The 21,814-nt window shown below is 44.1% G+C and overlaps 2 protein-coding genes across 2 annotated transcripts in view; one reads left to right on the plus strand and one right to left on the minus strand.

Moving 5' to 3' along the window:
* Nucleotides 1–21,814, minus strand: part of LOC116979505 (serine-rich adhesin for platelets-like) — a 1,930,096-nt gene that overhangs the window by 212,393 nt on the left and 1,695,889 nt on the right. The gene's annotated exons all lie outside the window — the stretch shown is intronic.
* LOC116980026 (mucin-4-like) lies at nt 946–21,211 on the plus strand. The gene is made up of 6 exons (XM_033032096.1): nt 946–1,098; nt 14,405–14,593; nt 16,853–16,899; nt 18,287–18,393; nt 20,585–20,665; nt 20,731–21,211. The coding sequence occupies exons 1-5, from the start codon at nt 1,040–1,042 to the stop codon at nt 20,639–20,641; spliced, it is 459 nt and encodes a 152-aa protein (XP_032887987.1). The 5' UTR covers nt 946–1,039; the 3' UTR covers nt 20,642–20,665; nt 20,731–21,211.

A 21,814-nucleotide genomic window follows, 5' to 3' on the forward strand; every position in this document is an offset into this window, starting at 1 on the left:
GGGTACCCCTTCCCTCATTCATTTTGACACACAGTGATTGCAGTGTGTGCCATCTACAAAATATACTGCAGTTACTCTGGGGCAATTGTGACAGCGCTTAACAAAAATGTGACCTCCTACTACATTAAAGGAAAATAGGGAACAGGTACATGGGAATACCATCTCAGGATTTCCCTGCAAGTGTCATAATATCGTGCTTTGGAAATATGTAATTGGTTCATCATCATCTTGGAACTGCTGACCCAATACTTTAAACCAGAGATGGACACAAAATGCTGGAAGGACAGGTAGCATATCTGAAGAGAAGGAATGAGTGACGTTTTGGGTCGAGAACCTTCTTCAGACTGCTTTCAGACTGCAGTCTGAAGAAGGGCCTCGACCTGAGACGTCACCCATTCCTTCTCTCCAGAGATGCTGCCGAGTTACTCCAGCATTTTGTGTCTAACTTGGGCATTGATAGTACTTTCACCAGATATTCTACAGAGGTTCAAGTAGGTATCTCACCGCCACCTTCTTAAGCAAGGGTAGGGATGGGGAATTTATGTCAGGCAAACATCAAATAGGTCATTGTCAAACAAAGAAAACAGTAATTACGTAATCTTGTAAAAATAAATCTAAATTAGATTCAACTGGTTAGCATTGCTTTATACTTCAGCAAATGTGTGCATGGTTAGTTTTAAGTAAACAACTGACATGCCAGAGAACAACTCAGAATAATAGTAGAGATTCTCAAGGTGACATTCTTACAGATTTTCCTTTGATATTATCTGTAAAAAGTTTGGAAATACCCAAACTTCCACAATTTCTTTTCAAAGCATTTATTATAAATGTTTCCCTTTCCGAAATATTATTGATAATACATCCATTATTTCCCGATTCTGAATTGATACTCAGCCTTAAATTACTGAACATTCTCTTTTTTATTTCAGTATCGAACAAACAGTTATTGGGTTACTTCAGCTGCAACAACTCTATATATGCTGGTTATGTGGTTGTGTGGGATGAGAAAAATGGAATTGTTTGCCGTTCACCCTGTGACATGAATTACTGTTTGAATCAAGCAGAGTGCCAGCATCCGCTGACCGGACCTTCGTGCAAGTATAAAAACATATTTTTTTTAATATTGAGTAGTTGTTTGAGAGGGCAAGGAAATAAATTTTATGTGCATGCATTTTGTCGTGTTATAAGCTAATCTCATTAATAACTTGTACGTATCTTTTCAAAAGCTGTTTTCTATTGTATAATGAAAAAGATAATTGCATAATGCCCCAAAAGGTTTCCAGAAATAATTCAAGTAACTGAGCCAGGTGCTGCATTTCTCAATGTTATACCATACTAGACCAAGTAGGACCCGTTGGGCCCCATTCCCCCAAAGCAATAATCCACCACTCACCCATTCCCCCAACGCAACCCGTTTCTACCACCACCCATTCCCCCAACGTAACCTGTTTGCCCAACACAATATTTCACCACTCACCCATAGCCCACAACTGCGCAGGCACGGCTCATTTCCCCATATATACCAACACTCTCTCTCCTCCTCTTCACCCTCCCTTTTCTCACCTATTTTATCCTCCCCTCACCCACTCCCTCCATCTCCCTCTCCTTTCCCCTACCCTCAGTCACTCCCTACCCCCACCCTCCTTAACCACTCACCCTTCCCTACCCCCCTGACCAATTGGGCCCTGTTCCCCAACACAATATTCCACCACTCACCCGTTCCCCCAACACAACCCGTTCCCCCAACGCAATATTCCGCCACTCACCCACAGCCCCCAACTGCGCAGGCGCAGCTCATATATGCCCTCCCCCTCCTCTTCACCCTCCCTCTTCCCTCCCCTCCCCTCCTCCCCTCCTCCCCTCCCTCCTTCACCTCTCCCTCCCTTTCCTTTTCCCTACCCTCAGTCACTCCCTCCTTCACCTCTCCCCTATCGCACTCCCCCACTAAACACAATGTTTAAACACAATGTTTAAATAACATTTCTTGTCCACCCCTCCCCCACTCCCTCTCTCTCCTTGAAACAATGTAACAAATCTCTCATTGCACTGGGTGGAACACTGTTGATTGGCAGCACATGTAAATGAGATCCCATAGTGATGTCATTGTCGGGAGGAGCAAGCTTACGTAAATGGTATCCCATTGTGACGTCATAGCTGCAAACTGCCAGTAACTGCCACAATGCAACATTTAAAATGTCAATAACTTGTAAAAATTGTAGAGCTTTCGTGTACTGTTTAGGCATAGTTCAGATAACGAAAAGCTGCTGGCAAACAAACAAATACACTCACTCAAATACAAGATGAGAGTTTTAGTAATAAACTAGACCAAGTGGGACCGGTTGGGTCCCTGTCACATGGGTGGCCTGGTCCCCCAATGTAACCAGTTCCCCCAGTGCAATATTCCATCCAATGCAATATTCCGCCATTCACCCATAGTCCCCACGGGAGGCCTGGTCCCCTAACGCAACCCGTTCCCGAAGGCAATATTTCACCACTCACCCATTTCTACAACGCAACCCGTTCCCCCAACGCAAAATTCCACCACTCACCCATAGCCCTCAACTGCACAGGGACTGCTCATTTCACCTGATTTACTCTCCCTCATTTTTAAACTAAATAAAATGCAATTGCACATTCTAGCTAGCAGAACTCAGTGTACTGTGACTTAAAAAAAATGCAATTGCACTTACCAGGGCTAACATGACTCGGTGTGCTTGGATAGCAACAACGTTGCAAACAGGGCTAAAATCCCATTGTGACATCATAGCTGTAAGCACAGGGAAGAATTTTTTCTCAAATTGGTGTTTTGTAAATCTAAAAATGTTAATGACATGTGAAATACAACATCAATCTGAACGAAACTTCACACAAACCACCACAGGAAAATAGTGAGCAAGGTGGTTCAAAATGTTAGTGCAATCATGTACCATTTTTACGTAGTTCCTGGATCACATGGAGATAGACAGAGAGACAGAGAGACAGATAGAAACTAACAATATGAGAGTTTTAGTAATATAGTAATTTAGTAATTTAGTAATATAGATCAACTGGGACCCATTGGGCCCCTATCACACAGGAGGCCTGGTCCCCCAACACATCCCATTCCCCCAATGCAATATTCAACTACTCAACCATAGAACCAATGGGAGGCCTGCCCCCCCCAACGCAACCGGTTCCCCAAGGCAATATTCCACCACTCACCTGTTTCCCCAAAACCAACCCATTCCCCCAGCATAAAATTCGACCACACACCCATAGCACCAAACTGCCCAGTGGCTGCTCATTTCTCCTTATTCACCCTTCCTCATTATAAACTTTTTTTTAAATTCAGTGTACTGTGACTTTAAATGCATTTGCACCTGCTAGAGTTAGCAGTAGTGTGTACTTGGATAGCAACAATGTTGCGAACAGGGCTACAATCCCAATGACATTGTGATGTCATAGCTGTAAGCACAGGGAAGACATTTTTCTCAAATTGGGTTTTTGTGAATCTAAACTGTCAATAACTTGTGAAATATAATATCAACATGAACAAAACATGACACAAACCAACCACATGACAATTTTGAGTCAGGTGGTACAAACATTTTAGCGCTACCGTGTACCATTTTGGCGTAGGTCCAAGGTCACATACGTATAGATATAGATAGATTGAAACAAGACGGGACTTTTAGTAATATACTAGACCTGGTACATGGATAGGAATGTTTAGAGGGATACTAAACTAAGTGTCACATGGGAGGTACACAAAATTGCTGGGGAAACTCAGCGGGTGCAGCAGCATCTATGGAGCGAAGGAAATAGGCGACGTTTCGGACCAAAACCCTTCTTCTGTCACACGGGAGGCCTGGTTCCCCAATGCAACCCGTTCCCAATGCAATATCGCACCACAAACCCATAGCCCCATGGGAGGCATGGTCCCCCAACTGAAGTCATTCGTGAAGGTAAGATTCCAGCACTCCCCTGCCTCCCTCGGCAGTGGGTTTTAAATGAAATCCAATTGCACATCCCCTGCCTGCTGCAGCAGTTCCAATTGCAATACCAATTGGCACTCCTCCTCCTGTTGAATTCGCCCTCCCCTCCTCTTGAACGACTAAGATCAGTGTTCCTGTCTTGCAACTTTGTTTCGAAGTGTGTTGCTGTGAGGAATGATTTTAACAGTAAATTTCTTGTGAAATTTGGCAGTTTAAAAGCTTTAATCACAAATAACTTCTGAAATATAGGATCCAATCTTAAGTGAACCTGATCACTGCCTGAAGACGGAAAATGCAAGTCAAATGTGTGTGCTACTGCGTAGTGTTTTGGCGAAAATACAAAAACACACATATACACATGTACACGATGAGAGTTTTAAAGTTATATAAACTCAACCAAGTCCAACACACCTGTTCTCTACCAATAGCCCCCATGGGAGGTGTGGTCCTCCAACTCAAGCTGTTTCCAAATGTAATATTCCAGCACTCCACGCTTCCCTCTGCAGTAGGCTTTTAAAAAATTCCAATTGCACTTCCCCTGCATGTTGCAATAGCAATTCACCCTCCCCCTCCTGTGAGGTGAAAAGTTCAGAGTGTTCCAGTGTCGCAGCATTGTATCGAAGTGTGTTGGAAGCTGGCAGGAATGATTTTAGTGAAAAACGTGAATCTGAATATGTCTGCTCCCCCAACGGTTTCTCCCAATACAATATTCCACTACTCAGCCATTCCCCAATGCAACTTAACCCATTCCCGAATGAAATAATCCAGCACACCCCTGCCTCCCTCAGCAGTTCCAACTGCATACCAATTGGTCGTTCCCCTCTTGTTCAAAATTCCCATTGAGGTGAAAGGTTCAGAGTTTATGTCTTGCAACTTTGTATCGAAGTGTGTTGGAAGCTTGGAGGAATGATTTTAACAGTAAAAATCTTGTAAAAGTTGAAATTTTTTAAACTTTAATCATGAATAACGTGAAATATAGGATGAAATCTTCAGTGAAGCTGATCACTGCTAGCCGAGCCATTGTAACATCATCAGTTGAAGCTGGTCATTTTAAATTCAAAGTATTACTGATTTTTTTAACTCTAATATATATGAAAAGAGAGAGAGAGAGAGAGGGGGAGAGCCGGGGGGGGGGGGGTCCATCTCAACTGCTGGTGCTGTCTGTATGGAGTTTGTATGTTCTCCCTATGACCGCTTGAGTTTTCTCCAAGATCTTCGGTTTCCTGTTTCCACGCTGTATCTCCAGTGACTAGTGGTGTGCCTCAGAGATCAGTGCTAGGCCCATTGATGTTTGTGGTTTATATTAATGATTTGGATGAGAATGTACAAAGCATTATTAGTAAGTTTGCATATGACACAAAAATACTAGAGCTATGACACTAAAATACTATAGCTATGACACCTGGCTTTTGACCCCCGTTCCCCCACCACCAGTACCATGCTATTGGAATTTGGTCCACGCCTGAGGTATTGCATTGATATTTCTTTCAATTAGGAATTACAACTCAAATGCGGCTTATTTCCCGCACTGTTGGAACAACTAAGTCTAGAAATCTTGCTCATCCTCAGCCTCCCTAACCGCAATTTTCTGCAACTACTACCTTGTTAAGGTCATGAAGAATTTTCAGGCATATTATTTCCTGACTGCCACTTATCTGTGCATGTTCAACAAATCACAAATGTGAGAACTGTAATTGAATTAATTATGTGAAGGTGATGATGATGATAAGCTTTTAAGGTGATATCTCAAGGTTTACATAGACTTTGGCAAGGCATTTGTCAAGCTACCACATGGCAGACTGGTCTCAAAGGTTAGTTTACATGGGATGCAGGCTAAGCTTTCTAATTTGATACAAAATTGACTTGCAGATAGGGTAGTGATTCGGCATGTTTTTCAGACTGGACACTTGTAACAAGTTGTGTGCGACATGGATTGGTGCTAGGTCCATTCTGTTTGATATTTCTATTAACAATTTGGATGTTTCTTTATGTTGCATGGTTAATAAGTTTGCAGATCACACTAGAATTGGTGGTATGGTGGAGTGTAAAGGAGGTTTCCCAAGATAAACTGGGCCAATAGTCTGAAAATAATCCAATTTTTTTAATTGAAAATTTAAAGAGATTTTAAGAAATACATTAGGGAAAGAGAGTAACTGGGAAGAAAATAGAGCCCCTCAGAAATCAAAGTGGTCATTTATGTGGAAAGCTGCAGGAGATGGGCAAGGTCCTCAATGATCCTTCTTTTACTGTGGAGAAAAACTTTAAGGCTAAGGAACCTCAGACAGTTAAGATAGACACAAAATGCTGGAGCAACTCAGCGGGACAGGCAGCATCTCTGGAGAGAAGGAATGGGTGACATTTCAGGTCAACTCTGCTTCAGTGCCGAAATGTCACCCATTCCTTCTCTCCAGAGATGCTACCTGTCCCGTTGAGTTACTCCAGCTTTTTGTGTCTATCTGCAGTTCCTTACTACACATTGAGACAGTTAATGCAGTTGTTTTGAGGATATTAAAGATGGCCTAGAGCATTTGAAGATCAATAAATCTCCTGGGCCTGATTAGATATCTGGGAAACATAGAAACATAAAAACATAGAAAATAGGTGCAGGAGTAGGCCATTCGGCCCTTCGAGCCTGCACCGCCATTCAATATGATCATGGCTGATCATCCAACTCAGTATCCTGTACCTGCCTTCTCTCTATACCCCCTGATCCCTTTAGCCACAAGGGCCACATCTAACTCCTTCTTAAATATAGCCAATGAACTGGCCTCAACTACCTTCTGTGGCAGAGAGTTCCAGAGATTCACCACTCTCTGTGTGAAAAATGTTTTTCTCATCTCGGTCCTAAAGGATTTCCCCTTTATCCTTAAACTGTGACCCCTTGTCCTGGACTTCCCCAACATCGGGAACAATCTTCCTGCATCTAGCCTGTCCAACCCCTTAAGAATTATTAAAGTTTCTATAAGATCCCCCCTCAATCTTCTAAATTTCAGTGAGTACAAGCCGAGTCTAACCAGTCTTTCTTCATATGAAAGTCCTGACATCCCAGGAATCAGTCTGGTGAACCTTCTCTGTACTCCCTCTATGGCAAGAATGTATTTCCTCAGATTTGGAGACCAATACTGTACACAATACTCCAGGTGTGGTCTCACCAAGACCCTGTACAACTGCAGTAGAACCTCCCTGCTCCTGTACTCAAATCCTTTTGCTATGAATGTTAACATGCCATTCGCTTTCTTCACTGCCTGCTGCACCTGCATGCCTACTTTCAATGACTGGTGTACCATGACACCCAGGTCTCATTGCATCTCCCCTTTTCCTAATCGGCCTCCATTTAGATAATAGTCTACTTTCCTGTTTTTGCCACCAAAGTGGATAACCTCACATTTATCCACATTATACTGCATCTGCCATGCATTTGCCCACTCACCCAGCCTATCCCAGTCACCTTGCAGCTTCCTAGCATCCTCCTCACAGCTAACACTGCCCCCCAGTTTCGTGTCATCCGCAAATTTGGAGATGTTGCATTCAATTCCCTCGTCCAAATCATTAATATATATTGTAAATAACTGGGGTCCCAGCACTGAGCCTTGCGGTACCCCACTAGTCACTGCCTGCCATTCTGAAAAGGACCCGTTTACTCCAACTCTTTGCTTCCTGTTTGCCAGCCAGTTGTCTATCCACATCAATACTGAACCCCCAATACCATGTGCTTTAAGTTTGTATGCTAATCTCTTATGTGGGACCTTGTCGAAAGCCTTCTGAAAGTCCAGATATAACACATCCACTGGTTCTCCCTTATCCACTCTACTAGTTACATCCTCGAAAAATTCTATAAGATTCGTCAGACATGATTTACCTTTCGTAAATCCATGCTGACTTTGTCCAATGATTTCACCACTTTCTAAATGTGCTGCTATCCCATCTTTAATAACTGACTCTAGCAGTTTCCCCACTACCGATGTTAGACTAACTGGTCTGTAATTCCCCGTTTTCTCTCTTCCTCCCTTTTTAAAAATTGGGTTTACATTAGCTGCCATGTCCTTGTTCCCCATGATCAATTCTCCTGTGTCTCACTGCAAGGGACCTACATTTGTTTTAACTAATCTCTTTCTCTTCACATATCTATAAAACTTTTGCAATCAGTTTTTATGTTCCCTGCCAGTTTTCTTTCATAATCTATTTTCCCTTTCCTAATTAAGCCCTTTGTCCTCCTCTACTGGACTCTGAATTTCTCCCAGTCATCTGGTAGGTTGCTTTTTCTGGCTAATTTGTATGCTTCATCTTTTGTTTTGATACTATCTCTGATTTCCCTTGTTATCCACGGATGCACTACCTTCCCTGATTTATTATTTTGCCAAACTGGGATGAACAATTGTTGTAGTTCATCCATGCAGTCTTTAAATGCCTTCCATTGCATATCCACGGTCAACCCTTTAAGAATCAATTGCCAGTCAATCTTGGTCAATTCACATCTCATACCCTCAAAGTCACCTTTCTTTAAGTTCAGAACCCTTGTTTCTGAATTAACAATGTCACTCTCCATCAAGAACTCAATGAAGAACTCATGAAGAACTCAGCCATATTATGGTCACTCTTGCCCAAGGCGCCACGCACAACAAAACTGCTAACTAACTCTTCCTCATTACTCAATACCCAGTCTGGAATAGCCTGCTCTCTCGTTGGTTCCTCTACAAAAAAAATCCTAGTTTAGAGATATGAATCATCATTTGACATGGGTGAGGTAATGGATGACTGGAGGTGGCTAATGCTGTCCCTCTATTTAAAAAGGATTGTAAGTAAAAGCCTGTAAATGATAGACCAGCGAGCCTCATATCGGTGGTAGGTAGTTGACTGGAGAGAATTGTGAAGCGTAAGATATATATACAGTTAGATGGACAGGGGGATGCTTTTGATGTGGGAGATCACGTTTTATGATATTGATTAACTTTTTTGAAGAAGTAACCAAAAAGGCAGACAAGGCAAGGCCGTAGATATTGTCTACATGGATTTAACAAGCCTTTGATAAGGTTCCGCATGGTTGGTTTGGCAAGTTAGATTGCACGGCATTCATGAAGAGCTAGCTACCTGAACATAGAATTGTTTTCAAGGAAGGAACCAGAGGGTGGAGGTGGAAGGTTGTGTTTTAGACTGGAAACCTGTGACTAATGGTGTGCCTCAAAGATCAGTGCTGGGCCCATTGATGTTTGTGGTTTATATTAATGATTTGGGTGAGACTGTACAAAGCATTATTAGTAAGTTTGCATATGACACTAAAATACTGTAGATGATATCGTAGACAGTGTAGATGGTTATCAAAATTTACAGCAGGATCTTGATCAGCTGTGGAATATGGTTGATGTGGCAAATTAAGTTTAATGCAGATACGTGCATGGTGTTGTATTTTGGGAAGTCAAACCAGGCCAGGATCTTCACAGTGCATATGAAGGGCCCTGGGGAGTGTAATAGAGCAGAGGAATGTACAACAGGTAGATAGTTCTTAGAAAGTGGCATCACAGGTTGATAGGATAGTAAAGAAGGATGTTGATCCATTGACCTTCACAGCATCATATCTATCTATCTATCTATCTATCTATCTAAATATCAAAACTGTGTGTGTGCGTGCGTGCGTGCGTGCGTGCGCGTGCGTGTGTGTGTGTGTGTGTGTGTGTGTGTGTGTTTATTTGTGGGTGTCAGGTTTGGCCTTTGATTCCTTAGTCTGCCAAAACCACACCGAAAAACTCAGAGATTTTTTCCATTTCGCTAGGGAATTCGCTTTTACATTCACCCATCCACTCCTCATTAAATTTTGTCGTTTTTATCTACACATATTTAATAAAATCCTTCCCCCCACCCCCAAATATTTTTTCAAAATGTTAAAAAAAAATCAAACAGCTCACACCCATAGAGTGTTGGTGAACGTTCCATCGTGTGATGTCACAATGCCCAATGCTCACAGATGTCCAATCGGAATGGATTCATTTACATATGCCTTTGCTCCAGCCCCAGCCCCCCTCCCCCGGCAGCCTGTGATCGAAGCGCGAGATCACGCGAGATCACGAAAGAGGATTGGGGGTGATAGGGAATGGGGAATAGATGGACTGCCCTTACCCCTCCCCCTCCCACTCTCCCTCCCCACACTTTCCCCTCTCTCCTCCCCACCCCTGTCCCCCTCCCTCCACACTCTTCCCCCTCCCTTCCCAACCCCATCTCCCTCTCCCTTCCGCCTTCCCCCTCTCCCCTTCCTCTCATCCCTTCTCTCCACCTCTGCCCCACCCCTCTCACATCCCCTCCACTCCTCTCCACCCCCCTATCCCTCTCCCCCCGCTTCCCCCTCCCCGATCTCCTCCCCCTCCCCATCCCTCTCTCCCTCTCTGCCCCCCTTCCCCCTCTCCTCTCCCTCCCCAATCTCTCCCCTTTCCTCCCCCTCTCCCTACTCTCCCCTCTCCCCACCCTCCCCTCTCCCCACCCCGTCTCCCCCTCCATCCCTCTCCACCCCACCCCTCCTCATCCCGCCTGTGTGTTTGGGGGGTGGTTAGTGCGTGTGTGTGATGCCGCAGGCCCCCTCCCCCCATTCCCCCGCAACCGCGCGTTGGGGAAACAGGTGATGTCACAATGTAATCCCTCACAGATGGCCAATTGCAATGGATCTCATTTACATATGCCTTTGCTCCAGCCCCAGCCCCGCCACCTGCGTCAAAGCGCGTGATCACATGATGAACATAACGGCCATTGAGACTCTCTCCACCCACAACCCGCCCCAAAACACAGGTTTTATAAATATCAAAGTATTAAAACTGTGTGGCCCAGCCGCCCGCCCACCCCCCTGCATTAATGTTAAGTTAACTCGCACTCGCATCCTCTGCGTTCCCCCTCCTCCTACATCGCCCCCTGTTAACTGCTCCTAACTTCACAGCTGGAAGCGATGGTAAACCATTAATTTTAAGCAGCCAAGCTACTGCTGCATTTACACTGTATGCTTACCCGAGATCCGAACACGTCTGGGCATAGCGGCTGTTGTCAACTTCAAATGGCTGCTGTTCAGCTCTCCCGCGCGCGGCGCCTCTTGCAACGGCTGCGGGCGGCGCGAGGCCGAGCTGTCCATCTGCGTTCCTGTTCTGTGTCCGTCTCTGTGAATGAGCAAGTTCTGCAGATCCGGAGGTCACTGGGGGCAGGCGAGATCCTGGGGAGGTGAAGAGGGGGAGTGGAGGTTTGAGGGAGAGGAGGGAGTAGGGAGGGAGAGTGGGGAATGGGGGAGGTGAGGAGGGAGAGTGTGGGACTAGAGGGAGAGGAGTGGGGAGTGATAGGGAGAGGGGAATAGATGGACTCCCCCACACCCATCCCTCTCTCACCCCTCCCCCACCCCTCTCTCCTCCCCCCATCTTCCTCTCCTCCCCCTCTCCATCTTCCTCTCCTCACCCCTCTCCTCCCCCTCCTCCTCCCACACCCTCTCTCACCCCAACCCTCTCCCTCTCATTCCCCACACCTCTTCCCCCATCCTCCTCCCCTCTCCAACCCATCCCCCATCCCTCTCTCCCCCACCTCCTTCCCTCTCTACCCCCACCCCAATCCCCCTACCCCTCTCTCCCTCTTCCACCACTCCCCCCCCTCCCTCCACAACCCTCTCCCTTCCCCAACCCTCTCCCTTCCCCAATCTTACCCTCCCCCTCCCTCCCACTCTCCCCCTCTCTCACCTGCGACCCCTCTCCCCCCCACTCTTCCCACTCCCCCTACCACTCTCCCCTCTCTCACACTCGCCTCCTCTCCCCCTCCCCTCCCTCCTCCCTCTCTCCACTTCCCCACCCCTCTCTCCCCCTCCTCTCTCACCCTCTCTCCTCCTCCCCCGTCCTCCCCTCCCCCCCCTCCATCTCCCTCTCTCCTCACCCCTCTCCCTCCTCCCCTCCCACCCCCTCTCTCCCCCCTCCCAACCCCCTTCACCCCCATCTCCACCCCCCCTTCCCCTCTCCCTTGCACCACTCCCCCGATACCCCTCTCCCCTCACTCCCCACTCTTCCCCTCTCCCTCCCCCTCACCCACCTCTCTCCCTCCCCCCACCCCTCTCTCCCTCCCTTCTCCCTACCCCTATCTCCCCTTCCTCTCATCCCCTCTCTCCACTTCTGTCCCGCCCCTCTAATATCCCCTCCCCCCTCTCCCACCCCCTACCCCTCTCCCCCCCTTTCCTCCCCTCCCCATCCCCCTCTCTCTCCCCTTCCCCCTCTTCCCCTCTCCTCTCCTTCCCCAATCTCTACCCTTTCCTCCTCCTCCTCTCCCCTCCCTCCCCCCTCCCCTCTCCCCACCCCGTCTCCCCTCCTCCCTCTCCCCCCTCCCCCGCCTGTGTGTTTGGGGGTGGTTAGCGTGAGTGAGACGCCGCAGCCCCCCCCTCCCTCCCCCCCCCCGCAAACGCGCGTCGGGGAAACAACGGGTCTGCACTCTGTGTGTGTGTGTGTGTGTGTGATTTTACATGTGAAACGTATTTCTCAAAAACCAGATGCAAAAACGGCAGGGGTTTAGCTTACGATTTCATAAATGCACTCCTCTCTAGATTTGGTTAATTATTTCCCCAGATTTTGAATAAAATTGTTCACAAAACATCAAAAAATGTTAAAATCCAACTGCTGCATGTCACAGGGCCACCTCACAGATCCAATCACAATGGATCTCATTTACATATATGACATCACAATGGGACAGGGATGGGAGATTGGAACCTTCACGTGGTTCCACTAAAATCAAACTTCTGCATGAGACACAGTGCATCTCACAGATGTCTAATCACAATGGGACAGGGGTGGGAGATCTCTCCCCCTCCCTCCCTCCCTTTCACAATGCCTTTGCACCTGGCCCAACTGGCCCCGCCCGGCCCTGTCACCCCCCCCCCCCCCCCCCCAGCATGCCTGCTAGCCCCGCCCGCTGACCTCACAATGCTGTTGCACCTGACCCAACTGGCTCCGCCCGACCCTGCACCCCAGCCTGCCTGGTGGCCCCGCCCAGCCCCGCCCCGCCCGCAAATTTAATTATACATCACTTAACATCACTAATTCTTAACATTAACTTTTAATTTCAAAGAGTTAAAAAAAAAAAAATTTGCTGTATTCATTGACAGTGTGTGTGTGTGTGTGTGTGTGTGTGTGTGTGTGTGTGTGTGTGTGTGTGTGTGTGTGTGTGTGTGTGCTCTCTCGTGCTCGTTCCACTTGGCAATTGGCTGAAAAATCGCCTAAGTGATTCCTTACAATGTTATTGTGTCTGTAAGGTTTGAGTTATAAGGAAAGGCTGGATAGGCTGGGTCTTTTCTCCCCAGAGCGAAGAGGCGTGGGGTGCCTTTGCAGGAGTTTATAGAATCATAAGCCATTGTCTTTTCCTCCCGGGTAGGGCAGTCTAGAACTAGACGGCATGAGTTTAAGGTGAGAGTGGAAAGATTTAAAAGGAACATTAGGTACACACACTATGGTGCATATGTGGAATGTGCTGCCGGAGGAAGTGGTTGAGGTGGGTACAAATAAAACATTTACAAGACATTTGGTACATGGATAGGAAGGTTTAGAGGGATATGAGCCAGACACCAGCAAGTAAGACTTGGTCAGCTTGGACAAGTTGGGATGAAGAATTTGTTTCCATGCCTTCAGATTCATCCCATTATTATGTCTAAGTTCATCACTTAAACATTTCCAAACAGAAGTTTAAGATATATCAAACGCCATTGAAGATCAATAGGTTTGCCTCAGTTTTGCCTCTAAATCAGAATGTTAATTTTCAAATCACATTTTTAAACATAAGCACATAAACCTCAGCTGTTCAGTGTTGCACTGATGTATTGATCAACACATTGAAATGAGACCCCTTCAGGTAGCATTGAAGATCCCAAGCATTATTTCAAGAAAAAGGTGGAGAGTTAAACTTGGTTTCTTGGCCAATATATAAGTCTCAATCAACCTCATTAAACAAGTTTAATTATTATTACGTTGCTGTTGTGGACGAAGCTGTGAGCAAATGGACAATACTTAAAAAAGCACCTTTGTTGTCTGAAAAACTCTTATGGGCCTAACTTACTTACTTAATTTTTCCGGCAACTGCCAGCACCCGTAATAGGCCGTTGTAGGTTGCTGAAAATTTTCAACATGTTACGACTCTTTGGGCGACTACTCACGACCATACTCGCTTCACCCATGACAAGTCGCCGAGGTATCGCCTGTATGGTCCTGAGTAGTCTCCTCAGTTGCCCAAAGAGTCAATAGCGTCTTTCTGGTCGCCGCTGGATTTTCAACACGTTGAAAATGTTCAGCGACCCGCAACGACCTAATACGGGTGCCGGTAGTTGCCGGAAAAGTCGTGTAAGTGGGACAGGCCCATTAGGAACTTAAAAGTTAAGATAAACATGCTAATCTTTTTACTTGATATCTTACCAGTCCCTAATGCCGCTGTGTTTTTTCCAGATGCGTTCCACGCACAATATATTCTAGCTTCGGTAACCGCTGCGAACATCTATCAATCAATCTCAGAGCATTTTTTGGCATTCTGTTTGGAGCTTTAGCATTCTTGTTTTTACTGATGTTAGCCATATTTTTAATTGTGTGGAAGTGCAAATCAAATGGACGGAACAGATTGATAAATGACACAAACAGGTACATTATTCTTTATATTGCTTCAAATTATGCAGAATTACGTGGTAGATGCACCTTTGTTACTGTGGATCCAATGTTATTAATTTCCATGTTCATCACCAAAACCAGGGTGTGCTGTAAACTAAAACTGCAGTCAATCAGAATTGTAATTACAACAGTTGATAATGAAAGAACAATTAACCATAGGTTTTGATTTTGTTTATAAATGAAAATGCATTTCTTAAAAATTAGATTTTGATTTATTATTGTCATGTGTACCAATGTACTGGGCTTTGCATGCTATCCAAACAGATGAGGTAATACAATAAAGAAAACACAAGTGCAATAGTCAGAGCATAGGGGAAGATACAGAATTGAGAATATAGTTCTCAGCATTGTAGTGCATCAGTTTTACAGACAAAGCCCAAAGTTCATAATCGGGTAGAGGTGAATTGGACAGTACCATAGTTTATGAAAGGACCGTTCAGAAGTCTGATAACATTGGGGAAGAAGCTGTTCCTGAATCTGGTAGTGTGTGCTTTCAAGCCTCTGTACCGTCTGCTGAATGGGAGAAGGAGAAGGAGAAAAGAGCAGAGGTGCATGGTTCAGCTGTTCAACACCAAGATGTGGGAATCGGGGCTCCATCCAGAGCAGCAACTTATATGCTGGCCATTAGTGAGGACTGATAGCGTTGCTCTGTCTTTTGAGTCCTAAAGTCACCCTCGTCACCCCATACTGGATCTGATAGAAGCCGCCGTCTCCTCCTCTTGTGTAGGAAGGAACTGCAGATGCTGGTTTAAACTGAAGATAGACACAAAAAGATGGAGTATCTCAGCAGGACAGGCAACATCTCTGGAGAGAAGGAATGGGTGACGTTTCAGGCCAACACCCTTCTTCAGACAGGTTAGGGTTAAGGGAAACAACAGATGCAGATGAAGATGTGGAGAGATAAAGAACAATGAAAGAAAGATATGCAAAAAAGTAACGATGATAAAGGAAACAGGCCATTGTTAGCTGTTTGTTGGGTGAAAATGAGAAACTAGTGTGACTCAGGTGGGGGAGGTTTAGAGAGAGAGGGAATGCTGGGGCTACCTGAAGTGAGAGAAATCAATATTCATACCACTGGGCTGTAAGCTGTCCAAGCGAAATATGTTTCCCTTATCCCTAACCAGTCTGAAGAAGGGTCTAGACCCGAAACGTCACCCATTCCTTCTGTCCAGAGATGCTGCCTGTCCCACTGAGTTACTCCAGCTGTTTGTGTCTCCTCCTCTTTGTCTGGCTACACATTTTCCCCGGCCAGAGATTTATCAATTGTAACAAACTCAGTGTTAATTGTGATATCGCCAGCTCAGCTGTTGCAAGCCCATGTGTTGGCACCACAACCCAGCACACAAGGTGATGCATCTCTGTATGTTATGCCATAATGAGCCCTTTTATGAACATGAGTGCCAATGCTCCTTGCTCCTCAAAGTTCCATCATCTCAGACATCAGTCAGGAATGTGACAGGATATTCTCTATTTGCTGGTAGAACACACCTCCAACAAGACTGAGTACCTAGAATAAAGCAGCTATTTTGAGCAGTATGCCATCTTGCACCACCACCGCACAGTTGCTTCAATGGGTATCTCAACAAACTGCAGTGCACTTGCTTTCCAAGGCTATTCCATTATAACCACCCCCCGCCCCCCCCCCCCCCCTCTCAAAGTACCAAGACCTCTAACACATGAAGGCAAGTGCACGGGGACACCACACCATACGCCATCCTGACATGGAAATGTATTTCAGTTTCAACATCATTGCTGGATTTCACTCGATAGTGCTGAGGTGTACCTTCATGAGGAAATGTATAGCTTCTTAGCTGAGCAGCTCGCAGCAATTTTTTAAGGAAATCGGCAATGAGCAGTAAATTGCAGATACTGAAAATGTTTTGGGGCAAATTTACATCTGAGTTTCATATTATCTTATATTTAATCAATGTTTTTGTAAGTGTGGTACTTACCTCCCTCCACCCTCCATATTGTCTACATGGTTGTGACCTTGGACATTATCTAGTTATCCCAAGTATTTCATATTTAACCCTCATCATAGACCTTTAAAAATCATTATCCAACTAAGCTTTCATGAATGAGAAATGTTTGATCCCAAAAGGGTTCTAAACTTTCTGAAGAGACCCATCTCTTCCTCTTGGGGCAGAGAATGCAAAAAACCTGCTGTAGCTCTAGGCAGGCTTCTGATAGTTGAATCATTAGGTTTATTGACAGCTCAATATTGTTTTGCAGCATTGGAGATGTGGATCGGCAAATATTCTCTTGGCAAACTAATCCATGTAAGTATTTTAATCACAATTTTAAATGTTGATACACAGACCTCTTCAGATAGATATTTGATCTTTGATCTCATATTAATTGTTGCCATTGTATAGTTATTGCATTGCTTTAAATACTTTTACATTTTGTCATGGTAGAGTTTATGAGGGATTAACTAAATAGTGGGGGTATTTACATCGGGGAGATCAAGCGTAGGTTGGGCGATCGTTTCGCCGAACACCTCCGCTCAGTCCGCAAAAACCTACCTGAACTCCCGGTGGCTCAGCACTTCAACTCCCCCTCCCATTCCCAATCCGACCTCTCTGTCCTGGGTCTCCTCCATTGCCAGAGTGAGCAACAGCGGAAATTGGAGGAACAGCACCTCATATTCCGTCTGGGGACCTTGCGTCCTTATGGCCTTAACATTGAATTCTCCCAATTTTGCTAGCCCTTGCTGTCTCCTCCCCTTCCTTAACCCTCTAGCTGTCTCCTCCCACCCTCCTATCCGCCCGCCCTCGGGCTCCTCCCCCTCCTCCCCCTCCTCCCCTTTTCCTTCTTTGTCCCACCCCCCATCAGTCTGAAGAAGGGTTTCGGCCCGAAACGTCGCCTATTTCCTTCGCTCCATAGATGCTGCTGCACCCGCTGAGTTTCCCCAGCAATTTTGTGTACCTTCGCTACTATGGGGTTCATTTCAACTATTTAGCAAGCCAAAAGCACTTTTAGTTTAGTTTAGAGATACTGTGCGGAAACAAGCCTTTCGGCCAACCAAGTCCGCACCGACCAGTGATCCCCACACATTAACACCATCCTACACTAACATATATATTTGCATTTATACCAAGCCAATTAACATACAAACCTATATGCCTTTGGAATGTGGGAGGAAACCGAAGATCTTGAGGAAAACCCACGTAGGTCTCTGGGAGAATGTACATACTCCATACAGACAAGCACCTGTAGTCAGGATCGCTGGTACATGGATAGGACAGATTTGGAGGAATATGGACCAAATGCGGGCAGGTGGGACTAGTGTAGCTGGGACATGTTCGCCAATGTGGGTAAGTTGGGGCAAAGGGCCCGTTTCCATGCTGTATCTAGCTTTGCTACACCTAAAGTGGAGGTTAAAACACATGGCGATGACTTACTGTTTGCAAGGGGATCAAATGTAATAGAAAAGCTGGGAAAATCAAAGCTCAGCAAACATCAGTAACCAAACTACCCTACAGTATGGCACTCACTTATCTGCCTCTATCAGAGATGTGCAAACCACTAGTCATGCAACTATTTACAGATATATTGGCATGTTTTTTTTAAATTTTCACATGACAATAGAAACTAGATGCTGTTGGAAATGTTTTCTCAAGCTAGTGTCCATGAAAAACTAATGAAATGTATTTATTATTTCAGTTTCTTCTAAAATAAAAGATACAAGCATCTTGCCTACTTTGGCTGAAAAGAATCTGTCATCTTTAGCATGGAAACCACATCTTGAAAATGTCAACACTGCAGCAGAGGTACAAAAATAATAATCAATAAGCCCATAGTTTGCATTAGGGTGTAAATTTTGTTTTGCTTGCAGTATAATAGAATATTTCTTAATTTTTGGGTTTTGGTAACATTATGGCAAAAGCATTAACCTCACAAACTGCAATTATTAATATTAAAGAGCATCTTCATCATGATTACAGGCTTTTGTATTCCTTTTAGTTTAAACCAAAAGTATAATATTGACAACTTCTATGATTATTCTCAGTTGTTATAATCTTTATCCTTGTTTTAATTAGTTAGACCAAGTCAATGGATATTTTTAAAGCAGATAGATAGATTCTTGATTAGTACAGGTTATGGGGAGAAGGCAGGAGAATGGTGTTAGGATAAAGAGATAGATCATCCATGATTGAATAGCGGAGTAGACTAGATGGGCCAAATGGGCTAATTCTGCTCCTATCAATTATGACCTTACACCTTTCACTGTTTGTTTTCCAAGTCCTAATTATTTTTCACTCAAAAAGACATCCAGAACAGCTTAAGGAACATGTAGCTATTGTTGCTCACAGAAGGTTAGCAGCCAAGTATTTCTAACATTTATTTCCTGACAACTATAGAAGCAGTGTATTTGATTTTCATAATTATACAATAGTTACACATTAGATGGACACAAAATGCTGGAGTAACTCAGTGGGTTGAGCAGCACATCTGGAGAGAAGGAATGGGAGACTTTTCGAGTCGAGGTCCTTCTTCAGACTGGGCGTCAGGGGAGAGTGAGACTAGAGATATGGATGCGCAAGGTGTGAAAACGACAGATCAAAGGAGACAATGTCAAGGAATTGTAGAATTGGCTGAGGGGAAGGTGACAAGAAGGCGTTCAAACAGTAAAATTAACCAGGAGGATAAGAAAACAAATCAGAGAACTAGGGTGAGGGAGAGACACGGAGAGAGAGTTAGAGAAATCAATATTGATACTGCTGGGTTGTAAGCTGTTCTCATACCTGGTGGTCACTCCATACAATGCTTCAGCTGATGGTTCAGTAGAGAATTGCTGACCTGATGCAGGTCAGTTCATTTCTGAAGTCTACTCATGGACATTGTAATGAAGAAGTCAGGAACAGTCTAGAGTTTAGATATATAGGCACATCTGAACTCCTACACCGACACTGGACTCAGCAACGAGTCCACACAATCGTTTTCTGAAGTACAGACGTATTTCATATCTGATCCTTCAACTATACTACAGAGATAGCTGTTTTTAATTATTTGTTTTATGCGGCATACCTTCACAGTAGGGTAGTGGAATCCTTTAGCAGAGGCCTTATTGCCAGTCAACCACCTTGCTTCAAGGGGTGGTGGAATCAACCAGGGCTCACATTTCAGCTCAGTTTGGTACTTCAGAGCCACAAAACAATGAGGCTTCCGATGCAGAATGTGGACACGTCAGTGATAGAAATTCTACTAATCTCTCACTGTGTTCTGGTAATTTGTGAAATCTGTTTAGCTACCTTGTTTTCTGATTTACCACCGTTAAATCCTATATAGCTTCAGCACCTTGATTAGATTTATTCATAACATTTCCTTTCCAATGAAAGGAATACCAACATCTATTTCCCACAAGATATGGTGAATTAGCCAAACATTGTAGTCTAATTTAGAGATTTCAAGTAATTGTTATTTTTCACTGTATCTCTGACAGTATTACACCATTTAACGTATCCATGTTTGATGATGACGGCTGATTTATACATCAGTCTAAACATTATCAGTACAATAAAGCACAGAACGTTGCCACCTCAGTAGTTTTGGAATGTTTCCATAATCCATTCTCAGCACTTTTAGCAATAAAACTAAATATTTTCTCCTTCTGTTCAGAATATAGCTTCCTATTCAAATCAAAATCAGTTATTAGATTTAGTTTAGTTCTTGTTTAGTTTAGATATAGAGTGCAGAAAAAGGCCCTTTGACCCACCAAGTCCGCACCGACAAGTGATCCTCGCACATTAACATACTAGGGACATTACATTTATACTAAGCCAATTAACCTACAAACCTGTAGGTCTTTTGGAGTGTGGGAGGAAACCAAAGTTCTCAGAGAAAACCCATGTGGTCACGGGGAGAACGTACAAAGTCCGCCACCTCTCATTTTCTCTAATGTTTAGCCATTCAAATAACATTACCTACCATACCCAGTAAAATTTTATTTATTTTTTTTAGATAAAAATTCAAAGACCATCACTCAGAAGTAACGTCGATGAGTCCAATATACCATAAATTCACCACAAATGAAAGCCTTTTGAGAACTTAGGTACACAAAATTGCTGGAGAAACTCAGCGGGTGCAGCAGCATCTATGGAGCGAAGGAGAACTTCATTGATGCTCTGTTTCGTGCAACAAGTGACCCACAGGTGTGACCTTTCAATTCCACCGTGAAATCATCACAGGGATCTGGGTTCATCAAATACATGTACTTCAATATATTTTGAATTACCTATGCTTTAAATCAACATTATTTTCTTGTCTTGTATTAAAATACTGACACCGATGTTCGAATGAGTAATTACTATTTTTGGAATTTTTATGTTTCGAGTCGTATAAAGATTAGTTTTATTCCTGCCTTCTATCCATACCGGCACCTTATCACTTATAGGCGTGATCATTAATTACTTCGTAAAAGTTGCAAATAAATGTTTTTGGGAAACTAAATGGATAAACTTTAATGCTGCACACAGCCCTGATAATGTAACTCAATCCCTCAACATTTGTTTTAACTATTGAAATGTACAAATATAATTAAAAGTACATAATTGTATGTATTTTAGAGCATACTAAATTTAGAGCATATATATATTGATATATATATATCAATATATATATTGATATATTTAACGAATAACTGGAATTTTGTTTGCATGGAATGTTACTATTTTACAATCTGATTTCTGGGATAAAATGTAATTTGTATGTGAATGTTAGAGTTAATTTTTGTGAAGGTTGACAGAGTTTGCACTAGAAATTCACCTGCATTTAAATACGTTAATCAATTTAAAGAAAATAGTTCAAAAATTCTGTTCCAAATATTACATTTTGAAACATTTAAATAAAGAAAACAACTGATTAAATTAGTGAAGAATTTCTATTTTGTTCTGAAGAATAATGGTATCTCCAGCAGATAACATTAAGGTTAATCCCAATAGATTTTACAAGTACATTGAGGGAAAAATGGTAACCAGAAATAAAATGGGACCACTCAGAAATCAAAGTGGTCAACTCTGTGGAACCACGAGAGATGGGTTAGACCCTTAATGAGAATATCTTAATGGAGCCGCGGTGCAGCAGAACACCGGCGGAGCGGCGGAGCGGCAGAACACCAGCGCGTACCAAGTCAGCTCGGCCGGCCGGAGGCACCAACGGACGGCGACGCGAACGAAAGCACCGCCGAGGACG

This window comes from Amblyraja radiata, chromosome 13 (assembly GCF_010909765.2).
Source record: "Amblyraja radiata isolate CabotCenter1 chromosome 13, sAmbRad1.1.pri, whole genome shotgun sequence".
NCBI classification, from domain to species: domain Eukaryota; kingdom Metazoa; phylum Chordata; class Chondrichthyes; order Rajiformes; family Rajidae; genus Amblyraja; species Amblyraja radiata.

Coding starts and splice junctions, on each gene's coding strand:
- LOC116980026 (XM_033032096.1), top strand. CDS start 1,040: ATGAATTACTGTTTGAATCAAGCAGAGTGCCAGCATCCGCTGACCGGA. Junction 14,594..16,852: donor TTGATAAATGACACAAACAG/GTACATTATTCT, acceptor ATTGTTTTGCAG/CATTGGAGATGTGGATCGGC. Junction 18,394..20,584: donor ATGTCAACACTGCAGCAGAG/GTACAAAAATAA, acceptor TATTTTTTTTAG/ATAAAAATTCAAAGACCATC.